Raw genomic sequence first — 23,996 nt, 5'->3', positions numbered from 1 at the left:
AGAGGGAGAAAAGATCACCTGTACTTATTATCCTTAGGATTCATACAACGTTAACACCATTTCCCCCACTCCTGGATTTCTATACTTGGAACCCCTTACTTTACATGTGAGGAGGAGAGCTGCCGTCTAACAGAGGTAGGAAACTGCCAGACTGTAGTGAATATGGGTCCCGCATGAGAATGAGGACCAAGGTCTCCTCTTTTGCACACTCTGGAGACCCACAGGCATGCTGGCACAATGCAGTAATGCGGCACCTGAAAGCACCTGCTTCCCGGTGCATGCAATGGAACTTCTCATTCCTTGCAAATGCCACGCAGGATGTGACATTACACACAAGCCATGTCAGTAGGTGTATTTTACTTTCACCAATTCAAGGGACAATAAAAACCCAAAGGGTTGAGTTAAAAATTATACTTCAGTGAATTCAGGTCTTTGAAAAGTCAGGACTGTTGCATATGTTTAATAATCTTGTGCTTTCTGGCTACAACTGTCCTTTGCTTTAGAGAAGCACCTGCTGCGAAGAACGTGAAGGTGATTTTTAATCACTGAGTCAAATAAATATGTGAGATTTAGTACCTCTATAAAGAAGAGCTTATCCTTCACACTGATAATGTAATACATTTATTGATCTGCATTCACTAAACACATATACATCTGAAATAAGGATTGCAGATGTGGACAAAGGGCTAAAGCCTATATATTAGTTCAGTACCCATCTGTCTCTGGTATGACATGAACGAATACTAGGATCTTCCTGTTGCCCAGGGCCATGCCTCGAGAGCTCTCCTCTCGCAAGGCACTCAGATGACAATACCGACACAAGGTGTTCAGTCGCAAAAGACTGCTCAACAATTTTTGAACTCTGACATTTTTCCAGTCACTGTGTTCACCACTTTCTAAAGATTATTTCATTTATGTATCAGAACAGCTCTATGTAAAGTAAGTATGCTATTATCTCCATTTTACAGATGAGGAACCTCAATGAACCTCAACATCAAAGGGTTAGATGACTTCCCCAATGTCAGGCAATTAGGATGAAACAAGGCCAGGATTTAAACCCAGACAGTCTGACTCCAGAGCTCTTGACCACTGAGCTATACCGCTTGATACTATAATGGGTGATTTTCTTTATTTTTTAAAAATTCTATTTGTGACAACATTTTATTTATTTATTTTTTAAGTAAGCTCTATGCCCAACGAGGGGCTTGAACTCAGGACCCTGAGATCAAGAGTCACATGCTCTACCAATGGAGCCAGCCAGATGCCTCTGATCAGGTAGATTTTAAGGTAAAATTTCTATTAACTTTCTACCAAAAGACTGGGGCTTCTTATTGCTTCAATCAGGATATCAACAATGATGCAGGAGGCGCTATTCCAATTAAGATTACCCTCTAGGAGGAGTTTTTGGCTAGAAAACTTGTCATTTTCAGAAATTAGAGATAAAATCATTTGGTTTGAATCATACTGAATGAAAGTCACTGTCCTTTCTCTCCTGGTCCTGGAATGCAAAAATCTAGATGTTTAGCAAGCTACCTCAGCCCCAGAATTTCCACTATTATTCACTAACAACAATCAAATGTCACCATTTGCTATTATATCTCTTTCAGTTAGCAATAATCACGCCTCAGATAAACCTCACTGACTACAATACTGCCACTGCACAAAGCTGCTATTACATCTCTTTAATGACCATATGCATCTAATGAGATCACAGATATGTATATCTGGGTATATCTGATATTTTCCATGCATAATGGAATTCTATGTTTTATTCCTATCATGTTTATACATATACTCACAGATAAGAAAATGCTACCAAATGGAATACTATGCACCTTATATTTAAGAAGCAGAGCTACATCCATTCCAAAAACTTAAATACCTAAAGGTATTAATAAATAAATAGGTAAAATAAAATTTAAGGGGAAGGGTAGAGAGAGACTTAAAATTTAAGAGGAGAAAGGAACCAGGCTGACTTAGTGGCAAGACATCCTATTGTGAGAATACTGTAGAGCTGTTAAGGGATGCTTCCACTTATCCATTCAACACCTTCACCTTCTTCATTATTAAAAAGCGGACTTGCAATGATAAGGCAAACCTGGCAAGAGCTCTTTGACAGTTGCTTTATGTAAATTATATTAACTGAAACTTCATGTATTGCCCTCTCACTTTTCTCCCAGCTATTCAAGGCATTTTAGCATTGCAGTGGGTGTGACTGCAGAGATGTACGGGTGAGGGAGAGTGAAAGTGGTTCAGAAAGAAGCCTCACTGAGACAGGGGAATTATTGCATGTGCTCTGATTTTAGGCATTTGCCCAAGTGAATCTTAATGAGTCTACAACAATGCGCATTTTCTCATAAAATGCCCACCAATCTTGTACTCACACCTCTATGCTAACTCATGCTCTGTTATCAGAGCTCAAGAATAAGAAGAAAACATTAAGAGATTCCTTTAAGTTCAATGCATTCATCCATTGATCATCAGAAGGTAATACTATTCTTACAAGATGCTGTGGTATATCCTGTACAGAACAACCAGACATGCCATTCTTGGTAACCTCTGGATTTAAAGGCAGTTCTTAAGATGATTTCCTAAAGAAATATAAAGATAAGTATATGAGATAGTAAAACAGATGTACAACTATATGTCATTTACATACCACTGACAGGAAGGAAACTCAACCACCATAAGGTATCCCATGTACATGAAACTTGGGCTTTGATTCCCTACCTCCCCAACCAAATGCTATTTATAATTTGGTGGAATTTTTATATAGCTGTACCCTATTACAAATAGCTTTGTAACTCTGGGAAAATCTTTTATTCCTTCTCTCTTAAGCTTTCCAGCTCTGTAAATTACATTATTTTGAACAGCTCAAATAGATTATGAGTCTTTAATATAACCCTGCCTTTGGAAGACTATAAATACTTCTATTATTTTTTATCCCCACATGAAAAGGACGACAGGCTCCCCCAACCGCCCCACTTCCCCGTTAGTAAGTCTTTCTCTTCTTTCACTCTGGGATGATAGAGTAAAACTGACAACCAAGCCCACTACATTTACCCACAAGCCTGAATTAATGGACTCTGGCCTGGTGGTAGTTCTACTGCTCCCATGGAGAGGTATGTGCATTGGTTTAATGGTTAGTCTGTTTCATAACACTAAAATTTCATATTCTAGGCTGTGGTGGGAAGAAAGTTAGAATCACACTTTTATGACACTCCAAATGCAGTAGTATTTCACTTTTGTTAATATTTACTTAATGTGGTTTCAAGTGGTGGTGGTAAAGAGAAGAGATTTTAAGTGGCTGTCTCAGTTGAGATGGAATTTTGTGATTATGCAGAGTAGCAGAATGCACTGCTGATTCACCGGAGGATTTGGTCTACAAGGAGTTCAAAGACTTGGAGAGTGACTAAAACTTAAGGCCACCAGAATATCTTCAGAGATCAAGAGTCTAAGACAAACAGAGATGGATGGCATCAAAGACACCTGACCAGAGAAGCTGGTGGGAAAGCTCATGAATCTAAGTGAATGGACCTGCTGCTTCAAAATGTACTGATGTGTACTGTGTGATATAAAGGAGCCTACTATGTTGATTTTTTAGAAGCTTATCAAGTAAAGGGGGACACACATTTTCTGCTTTCTAGGATCAAGGCTGAATATGAGCCATTTTGTTTTCATGATTTCAATGACTAGAAAGACTTTGAATAGAAATGTAGGTAATAAAATAGCTTACCTAGATGCAGAAAACCATTGAATCTGTATCTCCAGCCCAAATACGGCCCACAGCTGCAGACCCATATAGTCAATTGCTTCTCGGACATCTCCATTTGGATCTCACACAGGCTCTTCATAGACAACATATTCAAAACTAAGCCTATCTACTTTATTGCCCTCTCTCAACTACATTTAAACCTTGTTTTCTTAACCTTCAATGATCTAAGATTACTTAAATTACCCAAAATGCATCGCCTGAATTCTACTACGAGACCTCCTTAATCTCTTAGCTCTGTTCTACCCAGTTTAAAAGTCTAATTCTTCCAGTGGCTTCTGAAAAAAAAAAAAAAAAAGACCGCATTTGAAAGCCTTTTCTTTTTTTTTTAATGGCAAGAAACTATCTTTTCTGATATAAATGTAGTGACTTTCTTGTAAATTCAGTCAGTATATAAGTACAGAGAAGTAAAAATCACCTGAACCCTCACAACCAAGGGCCAGTTTTCCACTATTTAATCAATCCTCTAGTCATCTAACTAATCTCCTAATATTGGGCATATTTCACTACTAAAAACAAAACTATAGCTAATTTTCTTGACCCATGTATAGATTTTTCCTTACATTAAATTCTTTCCCAAAAGTACCAATTTAAGTTACTCCCAGAGTTTGTTGAGAATGTCTGTTGCCATGAGAATGAATATTGGTCAACTTTTAACCATCTTCAATATGACAGGCAAAAAGTACTTCATTATGCTATTTGCATATTTGACAACGCTAAGGCTGAACCTCTCTTCATATATGCTTACTGGCTATTTGCCTTCCTTGTTTCTAGAACTGCCTTTGTACTTCTTTCCTATCGTATATGTATCTTTCTATTACTTATAGTTTAGAATTATTAAGTTTATTAATAAAGTTTTTTTGTTTTGTTTTTTAAGATTTTATTTATTTATCTGATAGACAGAGATCACAGATAGGCAGAGAGGCAGGCAGAGAGAGAGAGGGGGAAGCAGGCTCCCTGCTGCACAGAGAGCCTGATGCGGGGCTTGATCCCACGACCCTGAGGTCATGACCTGAGCTGAAGGCAGAGACTTTAACCCACTGAGCCAGCCAGACGCCCCCAAGAATTAATGTTTTAATTACTCTTTCTTATTTTTTTGCATCATATTACTTAGATTAAGGAACTTTGTATTTTACTTTTTAGATGTTCTTACGGACAATCTGTTGTCTTTTACTGTATGATTATTGACATCTATGTCAAGTCCAGAAAGGTCTCTATGTGTCAAGATTACAAAAGCATATATATATTGTATTTTTTACATACTAAGAAGGTTTCAGTTGTTTTTTTTTTTTTAAGAAAGTTTCAGTTTTTAAATTTAAATCTTTAGTCACTTGGAATCTATTCTGGTACGAGGAAACAGGAAAGCGTAATGAGTATCTTCCCATTACATAATTCGTAAGTTATACGTCCAGTCTTCCAGGCATTGATGACTGTATTACTTTTGTTTTCTTTCTCCTTTCTATCTACTGATTCCTAGTTTTAAGATAACATACGTTTTTTACTGTGTTCTGAGTGAAATAAGGTTCCACTTACAAAACATATCAGAGAGAGAACAGTTTACCACAATATAATCAGAAAGGGAAGGGGGAATCTCCTGCTCTTTATCCTACAAACGTAAAGCAAAATCTATTTATCTTCTTGTGCTAAAAACAGTACAGAGATAAAATGGCTGGCCATTGAGAGAAGGTGTAAAATCACTACATCATAAAATATGTATCTGATATAAAAGAATCTTCATTTAACAATGAAGCAGTCAAGTAGTCAAAATGTTATTACAAGTAATTAGATGGTTGAAAATATACATGAAATACTGAGCAGGTGTTTCCAGGGCAACAAAACACCAAGTTTCAGAGTACTTTCTACAATAATTAACTAAATCATTTACATTTAAGTGGCACCTTCCCCATGCTTCTAAAGACTGCGAAACTGGTGTGATTAAAATGTGATCAGGAAACTATAATTTAAAATATGTATCTTCAACTACTAATCACTCATGGGAAAAAGAAAACAAACGTAAAAAACTCAGGGCATTCTGGATGCTGTACTGCACTTTTGTACCAGATTATGAGAGAATAGTTAACAGTAGAAAAACTGAAAAACAAAAACAAAACACCACTCACTTTTCAGCAGCAATAGCTCTGCTACTCATGCAGTATTTATGAGTATTATAAGATAACTGTTAATATCCCTATCATGAAGCAAAACAAGGATTGGTCATAATTATCCATAATTTCTTTCTTGTCTATTGCCCATTCCCTGCACTCCATCATGGCCTTAAGATAAATGTAACATAGATTTCATCTGTAGGCCAATTCCAGTCTGTTGGCAGTGGTCAGTGTATTGGTGTACTGAGGAGTCTAAGGCCATGTCACAATAGCTGAAATGTGCCAATGATCAAAGAGTAATAAGCACAAATATAAGTTATCTGCCATACCTATAAAATACCACTCTCCTCTGCTCCTGAAATCCTTCCATTCAGCAAGTTCAAACACATACACCCATGCACACTATACTCACTAAGTTCTATTTGGGAAAAATGGTATGGCATAATGGTTAAAAATAATTGGGCTTTAACTCTTTGGCCAAGCTTTGACTCCACTGCCAGCTACTTCCTACCTACCAGCTGTATAGGATTTCAGGCAAGTCACTTAATTTTTTCTGATTCTTGATGTCCTTATCTACAAAATGAGGAAAATAAAAGTTCCACTTTAAAGGTTTTATGGCAACTCAATCAGTAACATACGATCATGTGTCAGCACTGAGGCCTATTATCACTTCTACTAGTAATAGTGTCATTTTCATGGGACCTATTACCTTGTAGAATACTCTTCCCTCTCCCCACTGGAAAAACAAAAACAAAAGCCCAAAAAACAAAAAACCCACACCCATACACAAACTCAGAAAAAGCATTCCAAAGCTCAGTAATAACAATGCAGCAAACAGTAAATACTAACTAGATACTTGGCTCAGATGAATGCTAGAGACACAAAGACAAATACGACAAAGCCACCGCTGCGCTGCTGCTGCATACTCCATTAGAAGAAAACCAAGAGTTCTAAGAAAATCTACACTCTAGTCAACATTAATGAACAAATTCTCCATAGGTAACAAGGGTAATGAAAGCAAATAGAAGAAAAGGAGAAGAGAGCTCCAACCCACTAATGGGAGAGAGAATGTATACTTCACAGGAATTCTCCCAGGAACAAAGTGGCAGGTCTTCACGCCCGCTTCTCATAACTTGTGTGACAGTGAATTTTACATCAACTTGATTGGGCCACAGGGTATTCAGATATTTGGTTAACCTTATTTTGGTATGTCTGTGCAGGTGTTCGCGGATGAGATTAACATTTGAATCAGCAGACTGAAAAAAACAGATTGCCCTTCTCAGTGTGGGTGGGTCTTATCCAATCTGTTAAAATCCTGACTAGAACAAAAAAGGCTGAGTGAGAGAAGATTCTCTGCTTGCCTAACTATCTTTGAGCTGGAACATCAGTTTTCTCTCACCTTTGAACTCAGACTGGAACTAAACCACTGGCTCTCTTGGGTTTTCAGCTTGCTGGCCCAACCCTGCCAGCAAGGTTGTCACTTCCCAGCCTCCATAATCACATGAACCAACTTCATACAATAAAACAATCTCTCAATCTCTCACCCTCTCTCAATACACACATATATTTATGATAGGATATAAATAATGTAATAGGGCATTTTATTAAACAGAACCAACAGGAGATACACACATACGCATACATACACACACTATAATACGGATGAACCTTGAAAACATCTGTGTGTGTGTGTGTGTGTGTGTGTGTGTGTATCCCCTATCTCTGGAGACCTCAGACTAACAGAATCTGTAAGTACTGACTGAAACCCCTATTTGGCTCAGTCATTTTCATGACTGGGTTCACCGCATAGCCCACCCCTTTAAAAACCCCAAAGTTAGATTTCTGCCCTTTGGCTACAAGGTACCAAGTTTCATGGTATAAAAGGCACTGTGGTTTGTAACACCTCTTAAAAAAAAAGGCATTTCTCCTTGATATCTCCTAGGGCTTTTCTCTATCAGTAACACAGCGAACTAAAGAACATTAGACCGTTAAGGTCTTTGAGGGTAGGCACTCATCAGTATTTGTGACAGTATCTAGTTTGTGCATAACAGGAACATAAACTCAAAATGGATCAGTGATCTAAATATAAAACCAAAACCCATTAAACTCTTAGAAGAAAACATGGGGTAAATCTTCATGACACTGGATTCAGCAAAGGATTCTTACATAGAATTAAAAGTATGAATAACAAAAGAAAAAACCCAGATGATTGGAAATCATCAAAATCAAACTTCTGTGCATTAAAGGGCATTACCAGAAAGGCAAAAAGACAACTTTCAAAGTGGGAGAAAATATTTACAAATCATGTATTGGTAAGGGTTTAGTACTAAGAATATATAAAGAACTCTTACAATTCAACAACAAAGAACCTAGCTAAAAAACTGAAGAGCAGTTCAATAAACATTTCTCTAAAGAAGATATACAAATGATGAACAAACACATGAAAAGATGCTTAACATCATTAATCATTAAGGAAATGCAAATCACAATGAGATAACACTCATACCTACTTGGAGAACAATTATAGAAAAATGGAAAGCTGGTGAGGATGTGGAAAAAATGGAACCCTGCACATTGCTGGTAGGAAAGGAAAAATTTGGTAGAGTTTGGCAGTTCCTCCAAAAGCAAACAGAGAGAAGCCTGGGTGGCTCAGTTGAGCATCCAGCTCTTGATTTCAGCTCTGGTCATGATCTCAGGGTCCTGGGATTGAGCCCTGGGGCAGGCTCCGCACTTGACAGGGAGTCTGCTTAAGGATTCTCTCCCCCTCCCTCTGCCCCTCTTCCTGCTCACTCATGTGTTCTCTCTCAAATCAATGAATCTTTAAAAAAAGCTAAACAATTACCACATGATCCAGCAATTCTAGGTACATACCCAAAAGAACTGCAAACAGATACTCAAATAAAGGTACACACATATTTATAATGACACTATTCACAGTAGCCAAAAGGTGGAAACATGACCTCCACCAACAGATGAATGGACAAACAACTGTAGCATATTCTTACAAAGGAATATTGTTTAGCTACAAAAAAAGGACTGAAGTATTGATATATGCTATAATATGGATGAAATGTAAAAACATTATTCTAAGTGAAAGAAGTCAATTACAAAAAGTCACATACTGTATGATTCTATTTATATGAAATAGAGAGAAAAGGTAAATCCACAGACATGAGAAGTAGAGTACAGTTGCCCAGGGTTGGAGAGAGAGGGTCATGAAGAACAACTGTTTCACGGATATAGGGTTTCCTTTCAGAGTGATGAAAATGTTTTGGAACTAGATAGAGGTGGTTATTGCACAAAATTGTGAATATACTCAATGTCACTGAATTGTTCACTTTACTTAATTTTGGAAAAAAATGGTTAATTTTTGTTATATAAATATCATATTAAAAAAGATACAGAGTGTGTGATGAGTTGAATGGTATTTTCTCCCCTCACCTCCCCCCTGCAAATACAATGAAATCCTAATCTCAAGTACCTGTGAATGTGACCTTATTTGGAAACAGGGCCCATGCAACTGTAATCAAGTTAGGATGAGGTCATTAGGGGAGTCCTAGTCTAATACAACTGATGTCCATAGAAGAAGACAGAAAGTCGGACAAACAAACAAATACAGAAGGGTATGTGATCACAGCAGCAGAGATTGCAGTAATATATCTAAAAGCCAACTCCAACGATTAACAAAAATACTAGAAACTAAGAGAAATGTATGGAACAGAATCTAGAGATTCTCCCTCAGAATCTCTAGAGAGCATGGCTCCTACTGACACATGCATCTCAGACCTCCAGTCAGAACTGTTAGAGAATAAATTTGTCATTTGAAGCTACCTAGTTAGTGGCAATTTATTATAGCAGCCCTGTGAAACTAACACACAATGCACAAGACACGTAGCTAGTAGGCTTAGAGATGGAAATAAGGATAAAGCCGGAAAAGCAACCAGATTGTGAAGAGAGTCCAGACAGGAAATTTAGAGTATCTCTATGGGGAGAACTGGGGGAAAAAATGCTTAAGACAGCAACAGAAGAGTTGCAGATACTCATTTATTTATTTATTTAACAGGCAATTATTGAACACTTATTGCCTGTAGGGTACTTTTTAATGCTCTTTGCTAATTATCATTTTATTAGACAAGGTTTACTCAAAACGCAGATAATCTCACAATTTGATATTATCACAAAGCTAGGCCACATGTGACCAACTGTAAGGTAACCTGAGCAATACAAACTCAGTGATACTAGAGTGCAAGTCAGAGGATTATCACTGGCTAAAGTGATCTGAAATGGGATCATGGAGTCTGGACACTTAATATTTGGCAGATTTTTAAAGGGAAAGGAATGAATTCCCAGGGTAAGAGCAGGGCCCTGTTTACAGAGGAAATACAATTAATACTTGTTAAACAAACTGAATGAGCCAGGAACAATAATTCCATAATGTAGGGTTTTTGTTAGGGATTAGTGGTATCAGCCTGGAAAATAGGTTGGAACCAAATTATATAAACAGTCTGGTCTATCCTTGAAATATGTGGCATCAAGAATAGGACTGAGCCATAAGGGGTGGAAAGGCTGGAAAACAATTTTATTCCTTCTCTAATGTCTAATCTAGTAAATGATAGTGGACCTGCGATGAAAGAACACATGAGTCATGCAGCTTTATCACCTCAATAAAGAAAGTTTATTTGGACAGATGTCTCATAGAGTTATAAAATAAGTGGATGATAACAGCCACACTTTTATTCTACCATAGGGAATTGTTAATCCAAGAAGCCATACATATTAACTTGTAAAATACAGGCAATATCTAGTGTCTTAATTTAAAAAGGAACTTGGTTGTTAGGAAAACCAAGAATATGACTTCACTGTAGATCTATGACATTAATGAATTTAACTTTAAGGTCAAATACCTTATTTTAAACCACTGATTAGAATTTTGAAATGAAACCAGGATTCTGATTTTCAATCCATTAATGGTATTTTTTCTACTTTGAAGATTATTAAATTTGAATCTGGACACCAGAAACAAAAAAATAGAATAGAGAACAGGTTACAGCTTGATGCAGGATAATATTTTATAGGACACAGAAGGGGAAGACACAAGAATGTAGACAGAGAAACAACAGGCCTTGCTGGAGTGCATTAAAAAATAAACAAAAGATGTTAGGATATTACAAGTAAATCATGAAGAACAAAAGAAAGTAGTGAGAATTTGAGGGAGCACATATAATTACTTATATGGCAGCTCTTTTATTGTCAGAGAACTGAAAAGACATTGGATCAGGTAAATCAGATATATATATATATATATATTACTTCCTCCTATTTCTAAGACCCACCCCTTTCTTGTCTGACCTGATTTAATGTGTCAAGGACGTGGGTATCCCTATCAGCTTCCCTCAAGGACCAGTAGATATAGTATACACACAATTGCCCCAAATCCTAATCCTAATAAAGGAGTTGAACAGCACCTTTCCCAAGGCCTGGATTTAAATGGAGGTGAAGGTCCCCAAAGTGGTACCATGTGCTCTTTCATGTTCTATATATCTGCTGTTGACTCAGTTCATAGTTATAGGCACAGAAATGAATAGCAAGGAAATATTCTTGAACTACAGAAGAGGCAGCCATATAGAAGGAACCAGAAATGTGCTATGTGTTACCACTAGGTTCATGAAACTTTCTCCATAGCAAAAAACACGCTGAATTTTATAGCAAAAGGAACCCCAAACCTTCCCAAACTGTGGCTCAGAGCTCTAGGGAAAGCCATCAAGAAAGCATTTTCCCTTTGTACCTTTACAATGCTTTTAACCTTTCCAGAACATTTCTAGATGTATGAGCTAAGTGATTTCTATATAACTTTCTATCTTTATTTTAAAGATGAGAAAACTGAGGTCACCAAGGCTAAGTGACCTGACCACGATCAGACTATCATCATTTTTGGAGAACCACAGGGAACTTCCGCTCCCAGTCTAAGGCTTACTACCAACCACACTACTTTCCTATTCTATTTAACAATAAAATCTATTTGAAACTGCCTAAAAACATATCCTTACTCATTTATTACATGGGTTCAAATAATGTATAAGCAAAAGAAGACAATGTGTACACAGTCAGGATTTTAAGTGGCACTAATTTGCTATAGATTTTGTTCCATCATTCATTCAACAAATATTTATTAAGGGCCAGCAATATTCCAGGCACAGATAAGTGCTGGGAATACAAAGTCAAATAAGATATAATCATTATCTTCAAAAATTCACCTTGGACTGCCAGTTCTCCAGAAATGCATTTTGTTTGAAGTCCAAAGTGCCTGCAGTCAAAATCAAATTTACTGCTGCCAAATATGCAGATATCAAAACAAATTAAAAAGAATCTGTACTACGTTGCAGTAATAAGATATCAAGATTTTTAAAAACAATGTGCATTCAGATACTGCTTTCCAAGTAAATATCCAGGTGAACTATGTCAATCACTATAAAATAGTTGGCCAAAATGATTTCACAGTAGAGGCCAAACGATTATTATCTAAAAAGAAAGGTAGTATTTAGAAATGGAGAAAGGGTGAGAGAGAGAGAGAGAGATCTAGAGGCATTAAAAACTACTTTTGCGGGGCGCCTGGGTGGCTCAGTTGGTTGGATGACTGCCTTCGGCTCAGGTCATGATCCTGGAGTCCCAGGATCGAGTCCCATATCAGGCTCCCAGCTCCATGGGGAGTCTGCTTCTCCCTCTGACTTTCTCCTCGCTCATGTTCTCGCTCACTGTCTCTCTCTTAAATAAATAAATAAAATCTTTAAAAAAAAAAAAAAAAAACTACTTTTGCAGTGACTCCCAACTTCAAAAGCAGCTTCAACAGTTTTCCTACTTGGTTTCAAATCTATATTGTATCCAGAGACGTGAGAGTAAACTTTGCTTCTATGGCAGACAAAGAGCACATTAGAAATAGCAAAAATTAAACAACAACAACAACAAAAAACTGAAAAGCCAACTCCTCGAAGTATGGTAAAATTAAAGAATTATAAACAGGACAAATTTAATTTATCATAGGACTATAACCACAATGTAACCTTATTCTCAAAATCCTTCTCAAAACAAAACAAAACAAAACATCCTTCTCTTTCAATCTTCTAAAAAGCCCAGAAGCTTACAGACCTCAACTAACAAATCAAAACAAGTATTAGGCAACTTTTGCCTTTTCCTTCAAAAGGTATTATTATTCTCTTTGTACCATTGAGTATCTCTGAATAGGAAGTATTTTGGAACACTAGGGAAAGTGATATGAACACGCCAGAAATATGAGTGTACTTTCATAACGATAAAATACATCACCACAATTTAATGATGATATACACTTAATCTGCCTAAATGTTTGTGGAGTTAACAAATAATGTTTTTATGAAATGGTATGATGTGGGAAGTAAGTGTGCTTTCAGGCTTAGAGGAAGAAACTCAAGTTTCAAAAGATCTAAGATCAAGTGAGCTGTCACTCACTAGCCTAGTTCTTTCAACTCTGGAAAAGTTTCTCCTCTGGCCAACTTCCTTCACCGACAAAATAAGTGCAAGAACAGTATCTACCCTTTCAGTTTTGCAGGCTTTTTCAAGAGGACAATAAACAACGAGATGATGATGTACTTTTGGAGAGACACAAGTAATTATTATTATTTGACCTTCACCATGATGACCCACAGTGTCAGTCCAATTGATGGGTGGCCAACTGGACTTTCAAGAGGTTTATTTACTCTCATCCCAATCTGGGCATTCCTAAAGGCAGGGAGTTATTTAGTGTGACCAGCCACTTATACTCCCACTTAAGGAAGCACATTATTGAATGATGTAATTAGCCAGCTCTGGGGCTAACAGCTCAGATGGGGAGGAGGAGGCAAGGGAAGGAGTATGCATCTGGCTTTCCTGGTAATTCTTTCACTGACTACATTATTAATATGATGCAGTATAATTTGAGATGGTTATGATTGTAAAGTGGTTCATTTTGAGCGCTTCCCAAAGGTATGAATAGGGACAAAAGCCAGCCCTAGCAACTGTGTAACTGGGTACAAGGATGCATCTTTCAGGAAAGGTACCTTTTCCCTAATTTATCTGCTCAGAAGAGGCAATTTTTTTTTTCTTGTTCACATAAACATGCCCTAAAGGCTTTCTGAGGCCCTGGTCACCTATCTAGGACTTTCAGCTATCACTTGAGCCTCCCCACTACAGAAAGGGAGGGGAAAAAGTATACCCAAATAAGGTATTTGAAAAATATTTCTAACAATTAACAAGGTTGCTAAGTATAGGAGAAAGGGAAACAGTAGAGGCTGAATGAAGGGATGGACAGAATTATGAACTTTTACTCAGATAATTAAAACATATTCAGAAGCTAAGATGATCAAAACAAATGTGATACTATTGGATGGAAAAAAACAAATCAGTGGAATAGCACCAAAAATTCAGAGACAGACCCAAACTCAAACAAGAAATTAGTATATGATAAAGTGGAATAAATTAGCAGTAGGCAAAAGAGGTATTTTTTTTTTTAAATGGCATTAGGATAACTGGTTAGCCTTTTTTTAAAAAATGTGGGTATGTGTGTGTGTGGATCTGTACTTCACATAATTAAACCAAAATAAACTCCAGATGAACTGTATATTTACATGTTAAAAATTAAAGTATACATTCATTGAAGGAAAATATGGGGACGTTTCTGTGATGGAGAATTGTCATCCTTAGAAAAATGGAAAAGCCATATAGGAAAAGATTGATAAATTCAAGTACCTTAAAAAAAAAATCTACAAAACAAAGACTACCATAAAGCAAAATAATTTATAAAAACAGAAAGAAATGAGAAAAATAAGAATATTTATCATCCAAAGCTATTCCCTAACCATTGAGAGGTCCTACAAATTAAGAAAAAGACCAACAAAGCAGTAGAAGAAGATAAAAGATAAGAAAGTTCAAAGAAATATGAATGGCTGTTAAGCATGTAAGAACATGTCAACATCACCAAAAAAGAAAAATACAAAATTATACTGAGAAGATCTATATCTGTTCAAAAATATGAATCTCTAATTAAAATCTTCTTAAGAAGAAAACTCCAGGCCCACCCAGATGACTTCAATGATGAATGCTACCAAATAAAAAAATAAAATCTTATATAAAATTTCGGAAAAATAGAACATTTCCTAAAACATTTTATGACATCACATAATCCTGATGCCAAAACCACACAAGGATGTTATAAGCAAAAAAATTTAGAGACCAGTATGATGAATAACAAAGACACAAATATCTTTGACAAATATTAACAAGTTTACTTTCAAGAATTTCTGCAACAGAATGGAGAAAAATGGCTGGTTCTATTATAATTCACTATTATAACAATAATTTACATATGACAACATACGACCACCTTTACTTTAGTAGAAATAATATTTAATAGAACTTAGATCCAATCATGATAAAAACTGTCAGGAAACTAGGAATAAAAGCGAACTTCCTCAACCTGATAAAGAGCATTATGAAAAACCTAAAACTAACATCATTCCTAAAGGTAAAACAGTAAACTACTTTCTGCCAAGACTGGGGACAAAGCAAGGATACGTGCCCCTGTCCTTTTATTGAACATTGTACTGGAAGTCCTAGTTAGTGCAATAAAGCAAGAAAAAGAAAAAAGGCCTAAAATTTGGAAGGATATAAACTGTATTTCTACTCACAGACAATATGACTGGATATGTAGAAAACATTAAACAATCTACAAACAACTACTAGAATTAGTCAGTGAATTTATCACAGTCTCAGGATACAAGGTCATGAGATAAAAATCAACTGTATTTCTAATAAACTTGGAAAATAAAATAAATAAATATATATATATATATAAAAATATTATTTTTTTAGAGAGTGTGTGTGTGCATGTAAAAGCAGGTGGAGGGGTATGGGAAGAGAGATAATGTCAGGCAGGCTCCACACCTAGCATGGAGCCCAACTCAGGGATCAGTCTCATGACCCTGAAATCATGACTTGAGCTGAAATCAAGGACCAACTGAGCCACTCAGGTGGCCCGGAAAATAAAATTTAGAAAAATAACTTCACTCACAGTAATATAAAACCCCCTAAAATATTTAGCAATAAATTTTAGCAAAAGACTTGCAAGATCCCCACAATGAAATTTATAAAAGCATTGCTGAGAGAAAAAGGCCCCCCCCAAAATAAACAAATAAATAAATAAATGAGTCAAACCCATCTTCATGGGTTGGAAGACTCAGTATTTTATGACATCATATAAGGTCCCAATTAAGATGCAAATTCTTCTTAACATACTTAATAATATCCCAATCAGAATCCCAGTAGGCCTGTTTAAGGAAAACGGACAATCTCATTCCAAAAGGTGTATGGGAATGTAAAGGACCTAGAGAGTAACAGAATAATATTAAAAAAGAACAAAGGTGAAGGACTTACACTATCTGGCTTCAAAAGCTACAGCAGTTAAGAGTATAGCATGATGAATGGAAAATAACACAGAAAGCAGGAATATCCATAAGGGGAAAAAGGTACTTCAACACTTAAATCATATGCAAGAATTGGTTTGAGATATAAAATTAAACTGAAACATAGAATCTAAAATGATGACATTTTAAAGAAGAAAACAGAAGAATATATATGACTGAGGGGTAGGCAATAACTACTTAGGACATAGAAAACAATAACCATAAAATTAGTTAGATTTGATTTCATCAAAATTAAAAACTTCTACTCATCAAAACAACCCATTAATAAACTAAATAGCAAAGCCTTATATTAGGAGAAAGTATCTGCAAAACACATACACAACAAAAAATACTGAGAATCAGATTTCTCACTGCCAGAAGAGAATTACAAAATTAGGGAAGGGGCAAGTCTAAAAGGAAAACAGAAATGTTAAGAGTGGAACTGGAGGCATTAGCAAGGAGATGGCTTAAAATAAATATTTTTATATATAAAATAAACATATATAAAAATATAATCCATGTGAATGGATAGATTGAAGGAATGGTACAATCAGAAAATCATCAAAGGAGGGGCGCTCAGCGGGTGGCTCAGTGGGTTAAGCCTCTGCCTTCAGCTCAGGTCATGATCTCAGGGTCCTGGGATCAAGTCCCACATCAGGCTCTCTGTTCAGCAGGGAGCCTCCTTACCTCTCTCTCTCTCTCTCTCTCTCTGCCTGCCTCTCTGCCTATGTGATCTCTCTCTGTCAAATAAATAAATAAAATCTTAAAAAAAGAAAGAAAAAATCATCAAAGGATGCTAATATTAGTAGGTGAAAATCTGATGAGGAACAGGATATTTCATAATCTCAAAGTGTCTCCTTACACATTATTTACTAATTACAGAGAGACGGCTGAATTTATAGTGGCCCAGTCTGGTGGATACCACCTTAATAAGGTGATGAAAATTAACATTACCAATATTCGAATGAATCACCATTATGCATTTCCTGATAATGACACATTGAGAATGCAGCATCAGTTGTGTGGTCCTCCTGGCCACAAACTCCTTCCTTCCTAGGAACTATTAAGGAATCCTAACAGGGTACCAGTCTACAGTATAATTGGTCTGTACTTTTTAAAAATGTCAAGGTCAAGAAACACACATTCACACACACACACACACACACACACACACACACGCTGAGAAACTGTTTCAAATTAAAGGAGACTAAAGAGATGTAACAACTAAATATAATGTATAATCCTTACTAGGATCCTGGGCTAGGAAAAAAAAGTAACAGCCATAAAGAACATTCATAAGGCAACTGACAAAATTTGAATACCGACTACTACTAGATTATACTACTGTAGTACTGTTAAATGTTCTGATTTTAATCATTGCATGTAGGAGACATGCCTAAATAAAAGGTCAACTTATCAGTATTAATAAACAGTATCTGTGTAAGTTGGGTATCTACCAGTTAACAAGGTCATCTTTCTTCTTCTGGACCCCTGTAAAAAGGAGCACATGCCAGCCATTTGCTGTTATCCAGTATTTGCTACAGGGCTGATGAAATTCCTATCTATATTTGGCATGGTTTGAAGAAGAGCCATCCAAAGGACTGTTCCTCCTCAAGCTCCAAGGTACAAAATCAGAGAGCTCAGGAATAAGTTTATGTGTTAGTCTTCACTTTTTCCCCAACAAAACAAAAGAGTAAGTAAGGGTAGATGAAATGACACAGTGATTTTTCTCTGCAGATTTTAAGGATAGGAGAAAATAAGTGAGGGTACTGATCAAAGATTGGCAGACCAAGGCCTATGGACTACATCCGGCCTACAGCCTGTTTCTGTACAGCTTTTGATCTAAAAAGAGTTCTTATGTTTTTAAAGGACTGTATATAGAAAGAGCCATATGAGGCCCAAGATTGTTATCCCTAGAAGTGGGTAGTTATCTGGCCCAAACATATCACTCTGTCTTTCTTGCCAAAGTAGACTCTGATTCAAGCTGGCCAGTTCTACCTCAAGACTTTTTTAAGGAGGAAGTGGTAAGAAATTAGCCTCCAATTTTGTTCAAATAAATTTTTTAACAAATGTGAAAACAGATTTTTTGTGTGTGTATGGTGGGAGAAGAGATTAAGTGCAGCTAAAGGCCCCTGATATACATCTCCTGAACCTATTCCTACACCTCCCCCATCCTTCTTCACATGTAAATAATTTCCTGAATTTCGTTTTTCATTGTTAAGCATGTTTTTATACTCTTACACTTTATACACATATCCCCACAGACATATAAGCTACTGCATTGCTTTGCATGTTTTCAAACTACATAAACATTACACTATATGTATGATTCCTCCTTTTTTTCACTCATTACGCTTTTGAGATGACCAAGCTGAGATGTATGGCTTTAATTCATTCTTTCTAACTGTTGTCCGGAATTCTGGCCTTTGACTTGCCTTTTGTTTAATGGTACTAATTTAATTTGTTAATGGTTTATTTGTTAGTTTATGGCATATAACTTTTTAATGCATTAAAATTTATCAATCTTTTACTAGTTGTTTCTTGTTCAAAAAACTCCTCCACAATATCATACAAATATTATTTTCCTAAAAGTTTTATGTTTTTGTCAACTGAAGTTTTTAATCCACCTGAACAAAATGTGTGTATATGTGTGTTTTGAGGTAGGAATTAATTTTTTTTCCATACAATCAACTGTCCAAGTACCATTTATTAACTAATCTTTCTCCTTTGATGTGTAAAGCAACTCTAGTTTCCATATGTGTACATGTTCATTTCTGGGCTCTCCATTTGGTTCCACTAGTCTAAGACAGCATCTCATTTTTACTTACTGTCGCTTTCTAAGTCATGTTATGTATCTGCTAGACCAATCATTTCATCTTAGTCTTTTTAAAAGTGTCTCAGTTATTCTTGGCCCTTTACACTTTCATTGCATTTCAGAATCATCTTCTCTGGTTCCACAAGAAAATTCTGCCAAGATTTTGGTTGGACTTGCATTGACTGTATAGGAGAAATCTGAGTTACTGTCAACTAGTTCAAAACAAATTAAATGAAAGATGTAGTTGAAAGCCCAGCAGGTAACACACTAATAAGAAAGTCATTTTTAAAAATAAAATTGCAGCTCAGTTTCCCATAAATTAGGCCACACAAATAGGAACTCTTATTGAGTTCTACAACTGGGGAAAGAACACAGTAAAATAAAATAAATAGTGGGGAATGCTGACAGCGTTAAACTTTATCTTTAGACATTCTGGGTGGCTATGTGTACTCCAAATATCAGTGCTAACCTCACTGGAGGCAGTCCCTTAATTTCTATTTCAACTGTTTTAAATGTTTTTCTGTCATGCTCCCAGCGCTCAGAATACACCTATCCTTTCAGTTCTAATCTACATTTTGATAAATGATTCAGTAATATCTTATCAGAGACCAGTTCTGGTGCAGGTTGTTCTTAACCAGCAACCACCTTCTTTGGTCTTCTCCCTTCTCCACAGCTGGGATGCAGATGACTTTCTGCTGCCCCCTTCTGGTTTTTGGCTACAGTAAGCTTAGCAACATTACACACCTTCAATGAGTTATCTTCTAGGATTAGGTAGCATCTCCCCACCACATGATAGCCTTTCCATCTGCACGCTACACTATGAGTGTTCATAAGCATCTATTTCTCCCTATCCCTGAGTCCTGATACTCTCTGTACTTTGATGCCCCAGGTGGAGGTGGTGACAATGGTGGGGGACTATTAGTCTTTGTAACCGAAATTAGAGTTCAAAAGACACTTTCCCTAAGGAAAGTATGGGTAAAGGAATCATCCTTGGTCTTCAAGACATTACAATGTAGGGCAGACAACAATAAAGCTAAAATTTACTGAGTACCAACCTACTTTGTACCAAGACTCTTCTAAGGATCTTATATATTAATTTCTTCAAGTCTCATAACTATCCTAAAGCACAAACACTATATTAATTCCCATTTTAATGATGAAGAAACTGAGGGATAGAGAATATAAGACAGCCCCTCTGGGATTCAAATCTAGACAGAGTGGCTCCGGAGGCCATGCTCTTATCCACTATACTAACCTGCTTCTCAAGTAGAGAAAAAATAAGAAATACATACTTCTGACTAGTCAAAAGAAAAAAAAAGCCACATAGGCATGGCTGAGTAGATAAAAAGAAAATGCTATAGCAGAGTGGCAGAGACATCACTTTCAAATGGTGAAAATCAGGGCAAGTTTATGGATAAACGGAATTTGGGACAGCTCTTAAAACACAGGTTGCATTTTATCAGAAGGAAATTGGGGGGGAAGGGCAAAGATAAGAAAACACTGGGCACACTGAGAGAACAGCAGTCCCTTCTGGCTGGAATCTGAAAGCTCTGTGAAAGTGTGTTATCTGTGTTAACTGTCAGTACTTGTTATTATCTTAGCAAATGAAGGACTATCATCAGTTTTATATATGAGACCCACAAATTTCTTATTTTAACAAATAATTTCAGTGTTCTTCAGAACTATCAATATTCTGCCTGGCTTTCATGAATGAAGATATACGGCCAATGTGAATTTCAGCTCTCGGTAGCATCCATCACTGAGCCATGTTAACAGCCAGTGTGTCATGAATATACTGTTCAGGTGCTGTACTGGCCTAGAGCTGGAAGGCCTGGTTTTACACCCCAGCCTTGGCCATTACTAGCTATGAAATGTGGTACCACTGGTCTTAAAATCAGTAATACTACTAAAAAGAAGAAGAGAATAGATCTCAAAATATAAAAAACATAACTGAAAATCCATCATGAAAATGACTGCAGCATGGGCACTAAAGAGAAATCATTCACATCAAATACTTCTAGTTCCTCAAGTGTCCTTTTGCCTAGACACATGGCATCCAAAAATTCTAAGGAATTCATTTTGCTACTGGCCTCAAAACTCGTCATGAAATCAGCTAAACTTCAGTTTTCACAAAGGTCTTCTTGAAGCTTCTGTTTATCTACTCATCTCTCCCTTAAATACTGTATCAGCTCCTGAAAAGATTTCTTAACTGTATCTTTACGAAATCAAACACCTTACATACAAAATTGTGAAGACACTCTATTTAATAAACATTAATATGTTATAGTCAGGCCAGTCTCTTGGCCCTACAGCTATAATTTCTGCTACCTTGATAATGACTTTGCAGTTATGAAAACAGCCAAGAAACTGATTTTTTTTTTTCGATCAAAGGACTTTATACTGTGGAAAAAACCAACTTGGGATGTATCTTTTTATATGAAGCTGTAGAAAATTTTCAGGTTTAATTCAGAGGGCTCATCAGCTATCAGAATAGATCTATTTTAGTTCTCTCCTTTTAAACCCCACATATATGTAAGGCATCAAAAAAGGTACTTTGTGGGCTCTACAGAAAAAGATAATAGGAAAATATCAAATACATATTTAAAAAACCCAGCTCCCTAGAAAACAAGAGTGAATACACAACTTCTCATACCAAAAAATTTACTAAAAGTATTTATAAATGAGATAGTAAATGAAGCCTGTCACCCAAATCTAGATGAGATTAAGAGATCTCCTTACACTTTGTTATTCACATCCATTAGTTTTTCTTGTGTATATTCACAGTTAATGTGGCTGAAACTTCAACTTCAGTGTTTATGTAAATAAAGTTCTGAGTAAGAAAATAAACAAATACCAGAATGTCAGGCTTTCAAAGCCAGGTTTCTAGTGATAAAGTCTAACTTCTAGATCAGTGAGATTGAGAAACAGAATTTTAGCTATGTATCACGCCTTGGGAAGCATCCAAGGTCATTTGCTCATCTTGGAAGCTGATGTCCAGAGTTAGTTCATTAACTGGCTCTAAGTTACAGTTCAAAGTGGAAACTAAATTGGTCTAAAAATCCATGTCATTTGACTATTTCCTGCCAGCCTGATTCCTTCAGTGTCATTTCAGCACTTTTTTTTCATGATTATGCAGTTTTTACAGTTGTATCCCTGTTTATGCTAGGTTTTTTCCGGGTGTAATTAATTTTATGTCACTCCATAATGAGGTACTGGAGTATCCTATCTTCTGCTTTATTACCTAGACTGCCTTAGGACAAAGAACTAGCACAATGAGAGAGACTAGTCTGCACTGATGAGCCTCTCTATTGGAATGGAGGCCTTAATCTGCAGCTAGGGCGTGGATTTGACACATGGCTCTAAAGAAACGTTCAGTCTTCCCAAGTCCCAATTTCACATATCCGGAAGGTTAGTAACTCTTCAGAGACACCTAAAATTTCCCAGCTAGCACCAGGACATCAGGGAGACCCCAATGTAGGCATGTTTCGGTAGCTGTTCTTCCCCCAAAGGTCTGTGACCAGTTCCTCTCAAATAGCTTGCATGTGGTCAGTAGGTGTAAGAGGTGACACGGCAAACTTAGAAATCTGTAGGTACACGATGAAAAGGCAAAAGAAAAACCCACCACCTTGCTTTCTTCTAAATCTGCTTCCAGTTCAAAACTTCCATCAAAGGACTAGCTAGCCATTCTCTCATTAACTGAGGTTCAATTTTCAGCTCATTTTTGACCCTCCTTGTTTTCTATGTTTATATTCAACCCATCATTAATCCTATTGATTTTTTCCCTCCTATGTGCAAAACATTTCTCTCTTCATTTCCACGGTCAACTACCACAGATCAAGCCTTTATCACCTTATGCAGACAATAAACTTCCCCCAACATTTTCCGTTTTCAATCCAAAATTTCCTGTTACTAATACTCCTGATATACCTTTATTATGATACACACTTCTAAGACACTACCAATAACAATGTTGAGTTATTTTTAAAAAATAACATAGTAAAAAGTAATAAGTAATATATATCTGTGACACGAAATTCAGAAGGTACAAGACAGAATTCAGTCAACAGTTACCCAGGTATTTAAAAAAAAAAAAAAGTCACCCAGGTCTCCTTTCCCAAAGAAATCACTATTACCAGTTTTTATGTGTATATACATACCATTCCAGAGACAGTCTATGCACATACACACATATAGCCACATATATATAAAAGCACATAAACATATTGCATACATAGAATCCATGGCGGTAATATAACAAAAAGTTCTATACCTTGTTTTTTTTCACTGAATGCACTTTATAATTTGTCCCATCAGAAATATGAATAAAGTTTTCATTCTTTCTAATGCCCTGTATTCTACTGTAAATTGACTATTCTCTAATGCAGAGCCATTAACAGTAACTCTCCCAGCCCTGTGGTAAGGATCCACAAATAAGAACTAAATAAAGCACTCAGTAATATTAAAGTATGGATGTGTTTTTCTAAAAAATAAAAGCTCCAAGAGTCATTTACCTCCCCTGGCCTTTTACTCTTTTCTTAACAATGTTCAAATATTAATGACATCTGGTAATACACTAGCAGAAAAATCTCTAATTTCATTTTACTGCTGAAATATACAATCTTTATGCCCTCAAAGGAAAATTACTATTGCTTAAAGTCCTAAAAAGCTCCCACCTTTCCCTCTTTCAACGGGCAGACAGATTCTTACAACATAGGCCTAGGATAGTGTACTCACCTTCCAAGGAAACACTAGGGTATCTCTGTTTAGTGAAAAATGAAGCTATTTTGGTCCATCCTTTTTTAGACTGGCTGCCAACCTGGGACCTGGAGACATGC

The 23,996-nt window shown here is 36.4% G+C and overlaps 1 protein-coding gene and 1 non-coding gene across 7 annotated transcripts in view; both read right to left on the bottom strand.

Annotated features, from left to right (window-relative positions):
• The window catches only part of MRPS27 (mitochondrial ribosomal protein S27), a 99,504-nt gene that overhangs the window by 47,192 nt on the left and 28,316 nt on the right, over positions 1-23,996 (bottom strand). The window contains exon 2 of one of the 6 annotated variants that reach the window (XM_032336013.1): positions 2,504-2,591. The exons of the other annotated variants lie outside the window; for them this stretch is intronic. Coding sequence (XP_032191904.1) covers positions 2,504-2,547 — 44 coding nt within the window. The 5' untranslated portion in view covers positions 2,548-2,591. The remainder of the gene's footprint in view (positions 1-2,503; positions 2,592-23,996) is intronic. 6 annotated transcript variants of the gene reach the window in all.
• LOC116587329 lies at positions 1,526-1,668 on the bottom strand. The gene has a single exon (XR_004284370.1). It is a non-coding gene; the product is annotated as a U4 spliceosomal RNA (small nuclear RNA).

The sequence above is a fragment of the Mustela erminea genome, chromosome 3 (assembly GCF_009829155.1).
Source record: "Mustela erminea isolate mMusErm1 chromosome 3, mMusErm1.Pri, whole genome shotgun sequence".
Classification (NCBI taxonomy): Eukaryota; Metazoa; Chordata; class Mammalia; order Carnivora; family Mustelidae; genus Mustela; species Mustela erminea.
The sequence above is the reverse complement of the archived record's forward strand: the minus strand, read 5'-3'. Positions and strand labels throughout refer to the sequence as shown.